A 15,621-nucleotide genomic window follows, 5' to 3' on the forward strand; every position below is an offset into this window, starting at 1 on the left:
ACCATACTCTGGTATGCCAAGAATCGATGTTAAGCTCAGTGCCAGTTTTCTAACATCTTACTCTTAAACCTTTCAACCAGCCAGCTGCAATGGAAATGTATTAATATAATTTCCCTTCTCAAAGGTCCTGTCGATACTGAAGCATTCACTTCTAGCCTTCAAACAACCAAGGGCCCTCAAGATGTTAAAGTTGTATTTTTTGTTCTCATTACAGTTTCTTGTGAAGGAGGTAAGTTTCCAAGTCTTCTTATTTATTCAAGTGGGTCTTGCCTTTGTTTTTGTAGAGTTTAAAAATGATTACTTCACCATCCTGAAGGTGATAAAAACATGTGGTTGTGTAATGCTTTATCAATGTTCAGATGTGTTGTATGTTCTCTTTCAGGGGAAAATGTAGTTTTGTTTCTGCCCATGACTGTGGTAGCAGAGTATTTATCCACCTCTCAGATACCACCAGGAGCTGACAGCCATTTTCTCCCCAATAATTCACCTGAACTAACACAATGCAGTTTCATTCCAAACTCTTTTGGGAATGTAAAAATGGTGGCTTCCAAGAGCTCAAGCATTGCTGTGCCTCCACCAACAACTATATTTTCCCTTGTTCAAAAATAGGAAAAAATGTCCCACATCAAATGATTCAACCCTGCTCCTTGAAATATATGCCTGCCAAGTTTAATGGGTCAACCCCCCCTCCCGCCAAAATTCCTGAAAAAAGTTAGAAGTTTTCATTCTGGCCCAGATTTATAAACAGTAAGTTTAAAAGATTGGTGCTTAGTACTTAGTACTAAGATTGGGACTTAGTACTCAGTACTCAGTATTCAAAACAGTGTGTGAATGTGCTCTGGAACAAATTGAGGGCCACCTCTTCAATTAATCTTCTATGACCACGGTAATATTTAAGGCATTTAGCTAGTCTGTTTTAATGTACAACATTTGGTCGCTTTATGGTTATCCTGCACAAACATGAGAGAGTTTCGGTTTTTAGCTCCCAAGCTTACACCATGATTAAAATAAGAATGTATTTTGCAGTTTGTCTCATGAGGTAGGGTGGAAATCCATCTGAATACATACAGTGTTTTCTTTCTTTAGGGATATGTGGATCGGAAAGGCAATACTACAGGATTTGCTGGACTTGTGACTCATTTGCATTATCATGAACCTTCCAATATTGTACTAGTTGATTTTCTTGTGAAAGGCTTATTCCATAAGCTGTGTCAACGAAGCAAGAAAGGTATGTTTTTACATGGGCACAGAGAAAGAGCACCAATTGCTTCCTTCCCTGCTTTGCTTTTGAATGGGCAGAGTGATTTACTCCATTCTTACTCCTGTTTTGGAGACCACTTCTACTCCAGGTTGGGGGAGTGAGGAAGGCCTTGTCATGTCATTGTTCATAAGTGTAACTAATAGATGAAGGGTGAAGAACCTTCAGCTCATGGATCAAACCACCAGAGATCCTAATTTGACCAGGAGGCTGTTTCCCCCCCATCTCCCCCACACCTGTGAGCAGGTAAAGCCACAGCTGCAAATAAGCATTAAGAGTGCACTCCCGAAGGATTAATTTGCAATAATGTGGATTTCTGTACCAAACAGGACCACATGCTTTCTCTCAGGATGTGATGGAAAAGCTAGTGCTAGTATTGGCACATCTTTTTGGAAGAAGGCGGATATCAGCTGCTGTTCTTAATTCTGGAAGGACATTTTACCAGTCAAAGGTAAGATCAAAAGCTTGTTTATTTGCCACTGAAAATGTGGGAAAGGACATTGGACACTTTTGTTCAGAAGGTACAAAGATGAGCGGATGATGCCAAAGATGGAGATAATGATGTGATTTAAAGAAACCCCAGTAACTACTGATCAAAGGTGAACAGAAGAATCCACATGCTGTTTAATTCTCTTTGGAAGCTTCTCTTCTCCCTTGCATTTTTATTGATTCTATATGGACAACTTATTGAATGATAAATTAAGTTTATACTATGGAAGTAAGGTATAAAGATACATGTAAGCACCTTTTGTATTGCACAGTACTCTAATTCTGTGACATACATTGGATTATGAGATAAATTCTGCAGCAATACAGCCAAAGTCACTAGAGCCCTCTTGGTGATCTAGATATTGTATTCTGTGGTCCTTTTTTAAAAAAACGTATTTTCTTATTAAAAGCTTTAAATGAGGCTTGACGATTATTATTTATCTCTCAAGCAACTATTCTGTTGTCTTTAGGTGTTTCTTGAGGATCTCCCTGAAGATTTTGCTGCTGCTTTGCATGAGTACAACTCCAAAATAAAAGAGAATTTTGGACAGTTTCTGCAGATAGTTTCCACCATGGCTGATATGCAGCAAGAATATAAACTTCCACTTTCAGAACTTGGTAAGCAGGCATTGTTTGTATTACATTGAAATACAAACTGTGCAGTTTTGAAGCCTATCAGTTAGGAATCAAAGGTCCACTGGTTGAGCAGCCTTGTGATCCCAGAGGAGTCCCTGGGAAGCTACATGGGCTTAGATATGCAACCTGTGGCAGGTTGCAGGAAGTACAATTTGAAAGATGGCATGCTGGAGGTAGATTGGACAAAAGAAAGGTAGGAATGGAGGCATGGGTAGGCAGTGGGTGAAGATGTGATTGCTTCAATTGCATATATTTTGGCTTAGATTCAGTAGGGACAAAAAAGAGCACAAGGATATATGGTCACATCTAATGAGACATCTGAGGACTTCAGTCATCAAGTATATATAAAGTATAAATATCTGCTTTTTATATTTATGTCCATTCCTCTATTATCCAATTATAATAGAGTTGTGCACCCATTGATAAATTCACATTTTTAATCATTTTGTTAGATTTTTCAAATAAAAAGCCATCTGACTCACCGCTTGCATCTCACTTAATGAGCTGCGATGAAGGGAGGACAGCAGTTTCACCGTTTGTGTGCCTGTCAGGAAATACAGAATTTGATTTGCTGCACGAAGGCTCTGTCAACAATGTAAGTGGGAAAGACTATAAAGTATAAAACTGGAGGTTTGATGAAAGATGTCAAAAGCATATACTACTACTACTACTACTACTACTACTACTACTACTACTAAATTCATTATTTACATACCACCCATCTGGATGGGTTTCCCCAGCCACTCTGGGCGGCTTACAGCGCATATAAAAAAAATGATAGGAGGGCGTTCCAGAGGGTGGGCACCACTACCAAGAAGGCCCTAAGCCTGGTTCCCTGTAACCTCACTTCTCACAATGAGGGAACCGCCAGAAGGCCCTCGGTGCTGGATCTCAATGTCCGGGCTGAGTGATGGGGGTGGAGACGTTCCTTCAGGTATACTGGGCCGAGGCCATATTAGGCTTTAAAGGTCAGCACCAAAACTTTGAATTGTGCTCAGAAACTTACTGGGAGCCAATGTAGGTCTTTCAGGACCGGTGTTATATGGTCTCCGTGGCCATTCCCCGCCATCAGGCTAGCTGCCGCATTCTAGATTAGTTCACCTTCAAAAGTAGCCCCGTGTAGAGTGCATTGTAGTAGTCCAAGTGGGAGATAACCAGATCATGCAACACTCTGGCGAGACAGTCTGTGGCAGGTAGCGTCTCAGCTGGCATACCAGATGGAGTTGGTAGACAGGAGAGGGCACTTTGGAGCCAGACAGTCAATAGTCCTGGTTAACTCCGCCTTCCAGCAGGCCACCAGGGAATCAGCTGAGAGGCCATCAACATGGGACAAATCATCCCCTACCACTCTCTGGAAACCATTAAGTGGCAGGGACAGACCATCTGAATCAGTCCCACCTCCCTGTGGAGGTGAAGGGTCACAGAGAAGTCTAGTTGTGATCTTTTGTTTTACTTTTACTTAATGTCAGATCATTGATGTCCATTGAGGTCAACACCTGATCTAAGCCATGTCTGGGTTGGGCCAAACTTATTCAGGGCCAGTCCCATGGAGGCCATGCTTTCCATGAGGTCTTGAGCAGCCCCCGGTAAGGTTGTGTTGGCATGGATGTTAACATCTACCATGACCTGAAGCAGCTCAAGCAAGGAATCCTTGGTGCAGCGGGGAGGTTAGTACACTCAAAGGAATCCTGTACTTCCCCTATTGCCCAGCTTCCAGAACATACACTCAGAAAACTGGGTCTTCCCAATTAGGACACCTGGCACAAGCTCATGACTTCCTAAAGATCACTGCAACACCCCCTCCCCCCCATGACATGGGTTGCTGTGTGAAATGTGGCAGCAAGCAGCAGCAAGAACAGGCGCATCGGCCACGTCCAACCAAGTCTCTGTTACATATGCCAGGTCAATTCCATCGTCCACGATCAAGTCATGAATGGCAGCGGTCTTGTGAATCATTGACCTGGCATTACACAGCAGCACCAAAATGGAAATGCTGTATGAAAATAAGTTCATGGACGGTAGATTATTTTGTGCTTGTGTGTCCCCTGTTTTCTAAAGGCACAAAATGACTTCATATACAATTCCCAGAGTTGCCCAAGAACAGGAAATTGATTGTTAAACCACCACAGGAATTGTAGGTCTATGTGAGGAATAGGGGTCTCCTAACAACTTTCAGCTCTCTTAACAAGCTACAGTTCTCAGGATTCTTTTGACCCACAATGGCCGTTAATGTGGTTTCATAGTGCTTTAAGTGCATACTGTGGGTGCGGCCTTAAATGCAACCATTCTCCCCTTAAGCCTATGAAACTTGTTCTTGGGATCTCATCCAGGTTCAGGGCAGCTTTATTACTATATGGCAAAGGGGTTAGTCAGTAACTGAGTAGTATGAAAAATGAATGTTGCTCTACTGTTTCTGCAGGTTATACTGCGCACAATAGGCATTCATGGTGCAAACATTCCAGTCCTCTATTCAAAGATATGTGATAATCAGGGAAGAATGATGCCACTTAATGCATATGTGCTCGACTTCTATAAACATGGATCTCTGACAGCAATGGCACAGGATAACAGGTACGTACTTTCTTTCATAATTTATTAATTATATTTCTATACCACACTTCATCTGAGGGTGGTTTAACATATAAAAACACAAAAATGCATAACATACAAGAACAGTACCCACGCCCCCAAGTTTAAAGCGCCATAGATGGTTCAATTAGCCAAAAGCCTGTGAGAAGAAGAATGTTTTTCCTGGTGCTTAAAGATATGTAACTAAAGCGAACCTTCCTGGGGAGAGCATTCCACAAGTGAGGAGCCACCACAGAAAAGACTCCTTCTCGTGTTGCTGTCCTACAAACCTCTCAGGGTGAAATGTTTTGAGAAACGACAAGAGGGTCACGGTACAGTAGCTATTTATAAAATTAAGCATGGCATGGAGAAAGTGAATACAGAAAAGTTTCTCTCCCTTTCTCATAACATTAGAATTCGTGGACATCCAACGAAGCTGAATGTGGGAAGGTTCAGGACAGATAAAATACTTCTTCACACACTGCATAGCTAAATTGTAGAACTCACACACAACAGGAGGAAGTGATCACCACCAACTTGGATGGCTTTAAAAGAGAATCAGGCTAATTCTTGGAGAGCAAGGCTATCAAGAACAAGAAAAGTACATGAAATATATAACTCTGCTAACCTACTTTTCCTTCCAATTTTAGTATACATGAAGGAGAAGCCTATGCTTTGTTGAGAGACTTTGGCCTTGTTCTTCGAGTTATCAGGTATGCCAATGGTTTTCAACCAGTGTGCCAAGACACCCTGGGGTGCCTTGAATGATAGTCAGAGGTGCCGCAGGCAACACCAGGCCTCTGTCCCTCTTTCTTTCCCTCCCTCCTCTGATGCCTTCTCACGTCTCTGCCTCCCAAAGGCTTGCAGAGCTGCTTGTTGCAGCAGCCCTGGCTACAAGTGCTGCAGGTGAATGGTGCCTCTAGGGTTGGCCAGGGGGTGCTTTCCAGGCCCCTATGGGCAGTGGGAGAAGGCACCTCTCTTTGGGGGCAGGAGAGGCAACTGCTGCTTCCCAGAGGACTCCCAAGGAGAGGGGAAGAGGCTGAGGGAACACTCCACAAGCGAGAGTGTTTGAAAAGGGGTGAGGGGTTTCCAGCTCTGCAGGTAAGGGATGATATAACTGGGCTCCTGAGCCCCACAAGGGTACCACAGAAAGAATGTAGTTGGTCAAGGGAGCCGTGGACCCAAAAAGGTTGAAAACCTCTTGAGGTATGCAATGAAGTCTTGCTTGTTTACTCTTGTTCTTTAGAACAATTTAACAGAGGTCAGTAGACTGGTGCCTATCATACCTGGGTTGGCACCAGAAGAGGGGGCAGGGGCCAAAACAAGGCACTTGCCCCCCCTTGCTGGACTGCTGACATTAACATGTACAGTGGTACCTCAGGTTACATACGCTTCAGGTTACAGACTCTGCTAACCCAGAAATAGTACCTCGGGTTAAGAGCTTTGCTTCAGATAGACAGACAGACAGACAGACAGACAGACAGACAGACAGACAGATAGATATAGATAAATTTATTGTCATTGTCCGTATATACACAGTATACACAACAACGAAAATCAAAGACCCAAGACCGGATTCACATACACATTTGCACGTATCTCCAACACTCTCATCCTATTCAGACATAATCTATTAAAACATAACATAATCCAGAATATAACATAACCTATTAGAAGCATAGCATAACCTAAAACCTATCTCATTCCTTACTACTCACTGCTTGCTATTTCTTACAACTGGCCCTGAGATCATTATTTAGTGCAATCAGAGCTCTTGGATAGAAACTATTCAGAAGGCGTGTGGTTCGTGTTTTCATTGTCCTGTATCTTCTGCCCGAAGGCAACAGTTCAAAGAGGTTGTGAGCAGGATGGGTGGGATCTCTCAGGATATTGTGTGACTTCTTCAAGCTGCGAGACGTGAAGATCTCATCCAGGGTTGGTAGTTGGAGCCCAATAACATTCTGGGCAATTTTAATTATTCTCTGTAAAGCTTTTTTATCCATTTCAGAGCTGCTCCGATACCACGATAATATACTATAGGTTAAGACACTCTCAATGGTACTGTGATAATAGGACAGAAGTAGGTGCTGAGATAGATTCAATCCCCTGAGCATTCTCAGGAAATACAACCTCCCCTGCACCTTCCTCACAACCATATTAATATTTGCAGTCCATGAGAGGTCCTCAGAGATGTAAATGCCCAGGTATTTAAAACTACCAACCCTCTCCACCTCCTCGCCATTTATGTGCAATGGTAAAAATACACTTTTTTTTATCCTAAAATCAATTATGAGTTCTTTAGTTTTTTTTGGTGTTAAGCATAAGATTATTTTCTTTACACCATTGAATTAACCCCTGTACTTCTTTCCTATAAGCAGCCTCATCATTCTCACTAATGAGCCCCACCACTGTTGTATCATCCGCAAATTTGATGATTGTGTTGGACTTATACAGTGGGGTGCAATCAAATATGTACAGGGAATAGAGAAAGGGGCTTAACACACACCCCTGAGGGGCTCCTGTGCTTAATACTAGAGTAGAAGAATAGTAAGGTCCCATTCTCACTGTCTGCGGCCTATCGGTCAGGAAATTCCTTACCCACAAACAGATCTTCTGATGTATACCCAAATTGGTCATTTTAAGGAATAACCTGTCTGGTAGAATTGTATTAAAGGCAGAACTGTAGTCCACAAACAACAGCCTTGCGTAGGTTCCCTGTCGTTCTAGATGACTCAGTACAGTATGGACAGCGATGGAAATAGCATCATCAGTAGATCTATTTCTTCTGTATGCAAACTGGAACGGGTCTAGAGTGGATGGAAGACCAGCCTTAATATAATCTAGCACCAATCTCTCAAAGCATTTCATAACGACAGATGTTAGGGATGAGAACAGAAATCGTGCTCTGGCGGCACGGTAGCAGCAGGAGGCCCCATTAACTAAAGTGGTGCTTCAGGTTAAGAACAGTTTCAGGTTAAGAACGGACCTCTGGAACGAATTAAGTACTTAACCTGAGGTACCACTGTACTGTTATATATCTTTCTGAGATCTTAACACATGAGGTACAACTTTCCTGACAAAAATATACTTTGCTCTTTCTGTGCCCCCTTACCCAAATTTACCCGCATGATGCCTCCACTGTTACCATGGGTGTAGAGATTGGTCTGGGTGACTGAAACATATCATTGTCCAACCAGTTTTCACATGGTAAATGAACACCAGTGGGTGTCGTCACCTCCATTTTCATCTTTACATCCAAGGTGTGAATGTTGTTCAGGGGGATTTGCTAGCCGTGATGAATCCAAATGACAAAAACTTTCAATATTTGACCTGGGTGGCTTTCCAGCCACTCCTCTTCTCTATCATCCTTAACATGGTTTGAACACTTTGAACATAGTTTGAACATCAAGAGTGAGATCTCCGAGGCAACAAAAACAAAAGTATTTTTTGTTTTAGATAGATGCTTAATTCAGGTAAACCATAAAGAAACACAAGACTGGTCCAATCATGTAGCAGGACCAAGAAGCACCATGGGGGGAATCAAGGAAGGCCAGAACTGATAGCTGAATGGTGCATGAATACTTTTCAAAATATTGCGCCTAGCAGGGGGGTGGATGGTTTCGTGTGGGCTCTACTTCAGGCACAAAAATGTTACAAAATACAACAAAGCAGCTTTCAGGGTTGAAGGTGTATAACACCCCCTCCTCCTCACAAAAACATTTAATTTACTTCTGCTTCTCTTTTCCAGTGTCTCTTTGCGTGAACTTTGCGACAAAGAGGATGATAACGTCGTGTGCGCCTTTGAACAATTAAGTCAGAACTACTGGTCGAAACTGGATGTGGTGTAACTGGAATAATGCCTGCACCAAAAATATGGTGCTTTGTAAGAAGGGACAGTTGTATCAAGTAGACACCAGTGATTGGTTGAATGGATATGTAGTATCTGTTTGATTAGGGGTGCTGCCTTAATGCGAATATTTAATTTTAAAGATTTTAGAAGGATCTGGTATGCAAGAGGGAGCAGCAACGAAATGTGGCTGCGGGGAGTACCCCTGTTCAGGGTCCCAGCCAGCCATGCCTTCTTCATGGGCACTGCACACCTTTTTCCCTTGTCTTCTGTCTCTCCCTCACACCCCTCTTCAATTATCTTCTGTGGTCTACAGCCACTTAGCAAGTTCAGTCTTCATTAGGGTGTTTTGTCCCACCCCCTGCCTTTCAGTTTGCCCATAATATGTAGGACAATTTTAGAGTTTTTGTTAGAGTACTCAATTAGTATAAAGTGAAGGGGGACAGCATTTTTATTTAACAGAAGGCACCAGACAGCTTATACTGCAGACAGGGCTATCTTCTGACCCCTCTTAAAAGTTCTAACTCCCCAGTAGAGTTTTTCTCCTTGTTCTATGCTTCCTCAGAGGAAGTAAAATGCTTTTTTTGGGCGTGGGGAGCTTCTCCATCTGTTCTACAAATGCTTTTCTACTATGTATGTTCAAACAGCTGGGGAAAAATGTCAAATAAGTCAGCATGCCTATTTGTTTAAATGACAACACAGGGAGGGGTAATTGAAGACACACCTCTTTACCATGGCTTTTAACAGCTGATATATGGACACATTATATGTTTTTAACTTTGTGTTGTAATTATTATAATTATTTGTGTTGTAATTATTGTAACCCACTCTGGCACCTTATAGTGAAAGGAAGGAAGATAGCTAGCTAGCTAGCTAGCTAAAGAAAGAAAGAAAGAAAGAAAGAAAGAAAGAAAGAAAGAAAGCTTGTTTTAGTTATTGGGGTTTTGTTTTTGCCTGTTTGTATAGAATTAGGGATTTTAAATCCTAGCAAATAAGTAAGCAAACAACAAAGTAAACTCCCTTTGTTGAGTTTCCCCAACCCTCCTGGTCTGGAATTCAGGAACAATATGGAAAACTCCCCAAATTATACAATGTGTGGTACAATTCTGGGAGATATAAGCAGGACCATGGCTTTGTTGAAGCATGAATTTATGGAGCTTATTAAGAATAAATACTGCCAATATATAGTGAACTGATGAAAAAGATTTTGCTGCCCTAATATTAACAAGTCTGGTTTATCTTTGTGTGCGTGAGAAGCAAAACAAGAATTGTCTAGCAATGATACATTGTGATTCTGTAATCTTTTGCACATATCCTTTACACATATCCTCACTGAACACCTCATTGAATAAACAGGTAAAGGTTTGTCCTGCCATGCTGTTGTTGATAATGTAATGAGTTTGGAGTTAGTCTAAATGGGTGTTGGGGACTCCTTTTTCCAATCATGTGATTCTGAACGCTGTGAGATTGATTATTGCAGAAAAGGGGACTGTCATAATGGTCAGACCAACTTGCTTGCTAAGTCAATAGCCTCGTCTGCTCTGTTAAGTATCTGCTTTGTACTATCAATTCTCTAGGTTTTTTTGTTTCGATATTCCTCTACCTGATCCCGTCAGTTTTGCTAATTGTAGTATTCTAACATGAGTATCTGCCAATCTGTAATCTCTGGGAGTGTTTCATTCTTCCAGTTCCTTGCTATAAGGGTTCTAGCTGCTGTTATACTATACATAAACAATGTTCTTATATCTTTTTTAATTTCTGGTGGTAGTATACAAAGTAGCAAAATCTCTGGGGGTTTTTTTTAAAGGTGATTGTAAACAGTTTCTTAAACTCATTATAAATATCATTCCAGTATTTGCCAATGGCTACACATGTCCCCAAGGGGACGCGGGTGGCGCTATGGCTTAAACCACAGAGCCTAGGACTTGCTGATCATAAGGTCGGTTCGAATCCCCGCGACGGGGTGAGCTCCTGTTGCTCGGTCCCTGCTCCTGCCAACCTAGCAGTTCGAAAGCACGTCAAAGTGCAAGTAGATAAATAGATACCACTCCAGTGGGAAGGTAAACGGTGTTTCCGTGCACTGCTCTGGTTTGCCAGAAGTGGCTTTGTCATGCTGGCCACATGACCCGGAAGCTGTACACCGGCTCCCTTGGCCAATAAAGCAAGATGAACGCCACAACCCCAGAGTCAGTCACGACTGGAGCTAATGGTCAGGGGTCCCTTTACCTTTACACATGTCCCCCACATATGATAGTATGACCCCTCCTCTTTTTTGCATCTCCAAGAGGTTGATGTTTTCCCTTTATACATTTTAGCAAGCTTTGGGAGTAAGATGCCATCTATATACCATTTTCATGGTGTTTTCCCTGAGATTATAGGATGCTGTGAATTTAATGTCTGTTGTCCATAATCTCTCCCATTCCTCCATAGGTATCTGCTTTGTAATGTAAATTAGGGCAATGGGGTGCACAGAAACAAATGGCTGTAGAGTGTAGACCCTCCTGGAAGGTAAGCAGGAGAGGAAGTTTGTGTCTGAAAGAGAAAAAAGGACAGTACGTCTTGGGATTGGGGCAAAAATAAATACCGGTAAATGCCTGACTTGCTCCCTATACTTGATCCCTAAAAAATGAATGTGAGAGAGCATGATTTGTGAGCGTATTATGGTAATGCTTGAGCCTTGAGTAACTTTCATTCCAAAGAAACCAAACCCAAGTTATATGCTGCAATCCCTGAGATTTCTCATGGCTTCAAGACTGGGACGTACTTAATAGTATGAAACACATTTGGATGGAAAGGAATCACATGGATTTTATTAGAGTCTACTTTGAAGTAAGTTTGTAAAATGTAATATATTAATAGCGAAGTATTCATTCTTTAAAAAAATATGGTAAGTGAAAATCTATATTGGTTCAAAACAAATTTAGAAAAGAATAGGCATTGAACTGATCACACTGGGAAGTGTATTAGTACACAGAGAAATAATGAGGACAGCTTGAATCTCTTATTATTGAAAGCATTTCCATCCCTAAACTTTTTCGTTTTTAACATAGTTTTCTTCCTTCTAATAATCTTCAGCATCACCTGCACAGATGGCAAGTAAAGCACTCTCATAATGTCCGGAGGAAAAATGCTGCAAGATAAATAAATATTAAACATTACACATTTTTTTTTAAAAAAAACCAGCAACAGCAACTCTGTTGCTTTCTGCAAGAACTTAATCACTTTTTAAAGGGCAGAGCTGCTGATAGGAGTTTCTGAACTTGGCATATGTAAGGGAGATATAACCAAGAGGAGTTTGAGGATAGTTTTCATACACTTGCAGGACAGAGAAGCAAAAGACAGAGGTGATCTTCAGTTGCTGCTGTGCCTGTTCTTTCTCAGTGAAACTCCTGTTTGGCCTAGCAGTGTCTCATGCAGGTTGAGGAAGTGCAGTAGCAACATGGGAGGGTGTTTCCAGACTGGTTATTTTGGGTTTGGATTCAATCTCACCAGCAAATTCATGCTGTGCAATTGTAGTTCATTGAAAGGTCTTATGCAACAAATTTGCTTCCTCAAAAGACTGGACTTTTGTGATATGGAAATTGATGGGAAAATACTCCAGAAATTGGGGGACAACACTTTCTTAGACATAACCTCCCAACAAACAAGTCAGACTAAGAGCTCATCAAATAGCCAACGTCTAATTTCTGCAAACAAACGTAATAAACAGGTCACCTGGAAGTGCCTTGAGTGGGCATGATTCCATCTTGCAACCAGTCTTATGGTATTTCATCCCTGCCTCCATTGTTTTGGCTTGGCCATCCAGAAGGATAGACCAACCATTGTTGTTATTTGCAGTTGGTTTATATTTGGGCCTTAGAATGAAGGCCAGGTTGTGAATTCGCCTCCTCCACCTAATACAACAAACACCACCATCTGAAGGCAGACCCACAAAAAACCCCCACAATCTAAGGTGTGTCACAACATTCTAGGACAGATTCTTAGCCCGTCTTGGTACGTTGTATTTGCTCTGTTTGTCTGAAAAGTGGCATGGGTACATGAATAAACACTATGCATAATTGGAACTTCATCGTTTTTGCCAGGGATCATTATCATTTAACTACTTCTTGTCTCTGTCATAGTTTCTGTGCCAAAAAGCTTTGCTATGCATATGGTTCATATTTGCAATTCAGTGGGTTTTTGGGGGACTGATTGCAAAGTTTGGGGCCATAGTCTCTGATATACTTTGAGGGAATCTTCTGTATGCTCCTCAACTAACTTAAGATCTTGAATAAGATAACTAATTGAACATACTGGATAAGGTCAAAGAGTTACTAGTTGTTGCATTCTAAAAGTGGAATCTCTAATATCACTTGGGGAGCCCAGTAGTGTGTTCTTGGATTTCTCCTGGTGTAAAATTGGTTGCACTGAGTAAAATAAAATATATTAAACTATATTTTGAAGAAACTATACAATTTGATGAAATATAGTTTAATATCACAAATAAGGGGTACACTGTGTTGTGCTTTGGAGTAACAGCATTGCTTTCAATGTTTTTGGTGTTTTGTTTTATTCATGGAAATGACACCAACTGCATTAAGCTAAGCAGACAGTGAGCCTGTTTTGGCTTCTAAGAAAATCAGGGCAAGCATGACATACAGTAAGAACAAGGGCAGTACCACTGGACATCTTTCAGAGATGCAGTGCATCTTACTAGTAGAAATTGTAAGCATGGTGCAAATAGTTAAGAGGAACAGGATTTAATCTGTTAAGAAACAAGAAGTTGGTTGGTTCATTCAGAAGCAATTACTTTCTGCGTTCTTGATATCTGAGGATACGCATAGATGTCTAAAACAATTGCTGTCTTTTATTTTAATGTCTAAATTATTACAGTCAACCCAAACATACTTACTTTGATATCATGGAACAGTGATTTTCCATATCTCTCTTTATAACGTTGTCTTATGTTCAGCAGGTCTATTTCACTTCTGGCAACCAGTATCCGTATAACTGTTTTGTTATGGAATCCTAACTCCTGAAAGGGGACAGGAGACATTTGACTGTTTTAGATGTCTGTTTTTTACATATAGCATTGAAACAGGTTAACTTTTTCTCTCAGATGATAAATTAGGATGAATGGTCATGGAATACAGTTGTAAAGGGACCCCTGACCATTAGGTCCAGTCGTGGCCAACTCTGGGGTTGCGGCACTCATCTCGCTTTATTGGCCGAGGGTGCCGGCATACAGCTTCCTGGTCATGTGGCCAGCATGACTAAGCCACTTCTGGTGAACCAGAGCAGCACACAGAAACATACTAAGGGGTTAAAGAAAAGGAGAATTAAGAACCTCTCTCTCTCTCTCTTTTAACAGTACAAACTTATGTATGTCTACTCAGTAAATCCCACAGAGTTCAATGGATTTTATTTCCAAGTAAGTGTGTACAGAATTACAGGCTAAGTTGCATTTATTTATTTATTTTGCTTTGGGACAATGAGACTTTCAAGAAAATGTGGGTTTATAATAGTAGTAAATCTGAGTAACTGCTGAATGATTTTTGTTGATACTTCAGTAATTGCCTATTTGTTTAGTTAGTACAACCAACAACTTAAAGCAGCCCATATAAGGAGTACCCAGATACTTGACCTGAAAAACATGAGGTTTATGGAACAATGGTGACATCTAGAGGACACAGTATTCTGAACTGCACTCAGCTGGCCAGTATGTCTTTCCCATATGGCAAGATAAATTTGTCCATTATCTATGAAGGGGCTTTTTCCCCCAAGAGGAAGCAGTGATAAGGGAACAAAATAACTATTTGTAGGTTTGATTTTTATGATGAAAAGCTTAGAAAAATCTTGCACACTGTTAATTTTTTACAGGGAAACCTTTGTAATATACTAATGTATGCACAGTTATATTGTGTCAGATACCTCTGAAATTGCAATTGGCTAGTGTATATGCATTTGCAAGTTCTTTTTAACATGGTCCAAAATGACATTTATTTGCTGCACCATTGAGCATATGAACACAGTATATCTGTGCTAATGTGACTATTGGATACCGGTACATGAATTGCAGGTACATTTATGAACTGAGAAAATCATTCAAAATTTGTGTAACTGGTCCTCTCCTGCCCATCAAGGACTATGCCTGAAAAATACTTTATAGGCTCCAGTTGACTCCTCATTACTCCACATTCTAATGCATGGGCTAAGCACTTTAAACGATGCTAGAGATCTGAGAAGTCTCTCAAGCATGGGAGTGTATGAGTCAGACTTACTCTGCAATTTACTTTAATTGGGATGCAGCTGTAACTTCTCACCATTGTACTTTTACTCCCCATCCTTTGCAGGGGGTGTGCAGATGTTAATTTTAACAGCTCACTTGAAGATCTAACTTGAGCAGTAAACTGGAGGAGAGGAGAACAGCAACTTTGAATTCGGAAATATAGGCAAATTGCTGCCTTGTCGGCATTTTAAAATGCCTTTCGGCATCTGTGGCCCATAGATCTCAGGAAGGCATGAGGAATCTGGCCATGAAGTGTACCTACCGGTAGTTTTTTCCTGAGCAAGTCACTGTCTCTTATTATAACCTATTACAAAGCGTATTTGTGAGGATAAATGTGTGTGTGGTATATTGTAATCCACCATGAGCATTTATTTAGGGAATTTTTTTAGGAAAGTTTTTAATGTTTAATGCTGTATCATGTTTTAAATATTCAGTTGGGAGCCACCCAGAGTGTGTGGGGTATGTATGTATGTATGTATGAATGAATGAATGAATAAATAAATAAAAATAATAATAATTGAAAAAATATAGAGGCCTCACTGTTAACATATAAAG

General features: G+C 40.9%; 2 protein-coding genes across 4 annotated transcripts in view; one reads left to right on the top strand and one right to left on the bottom strand.

The window, feature by feature from the left end:
• Positions 1–10,368, top strand: part of DDX60 (DExD/H-box helicase 60) — a 49,142-nt gene extending 38,774 nt beyond the window's left edge. For all 3 annotated transcript variants that reach the window (XM_083755295.1, XM_083755293.1, XM_083755294.1), the window contains exons 31-38: positions 125–229; positions 1,087–1,228; positions 1,588–1,709; positions 2,218–2,365; positions 2,836–2,978; positions 4,803–4,954; positions 5,602–5,664; positions 8,700–10,368. In XM_083755295.1, the coding sequence (XP_083611421.1) occupies positions 125–229; positions 1,087–1,228; positions 1,588–1,709; positions 2,218–2,365; positions 2,836–2,978; positions 4,803–4,954; positions 5,602–5,664; positions 8,700–8,799 (975 nt within the window). In that variant the 3' untranslated portion in view covers positions 8,800–10,368. The remainder of the gene's footprint in view (positions 1–124; positions 230–1,086; positions 1,229–1,587; positions 1,710–2,217; positions 2,366–2,835; positions 2,979–4,802; positions 4,955–5,601; positions 5,665–8,699) is intronic.
• Positions 10,369–11,586: 1,218 nt separating this feature from the next.
• The window catches only part of ANXA10 (annexin A10), a 32,603-nt gene continuing 28,568 nt past the window's right edge, over positions 11,587–15,621 (bottom strand). Inside the window, exons 11-12 of the mRNA XM_083755973.1 lie at positions 13,690–13,812; positions 11,587–11,928 (exon numbers count right to left, since the gene is read on the bottom strand). Of these exons, the coding sequence (XP_083612099.1) occupies positions 11,860–11,928; positions 13,690–13,812 (192 nt within the window). The 3' untranslated portion in view covers positions 11,587–11,859. The remainder of the gene's footprint in view (positions 11,929–13,689; positions 13,813–15,621) is intronic.

This window comes from Podarcis gaigeae (genome assembly GCF_964106915.1).
Source record: "Podarcis gaigeae genome assembly, chromosome: 9".
Taxonomy (NCBI): domain Eukaryota; kingdom Metazoa; phylum Chordata; class Lepidosauria; order Squamata; family Lacertidae; genus Podarcis; species Podarcis gaigeae.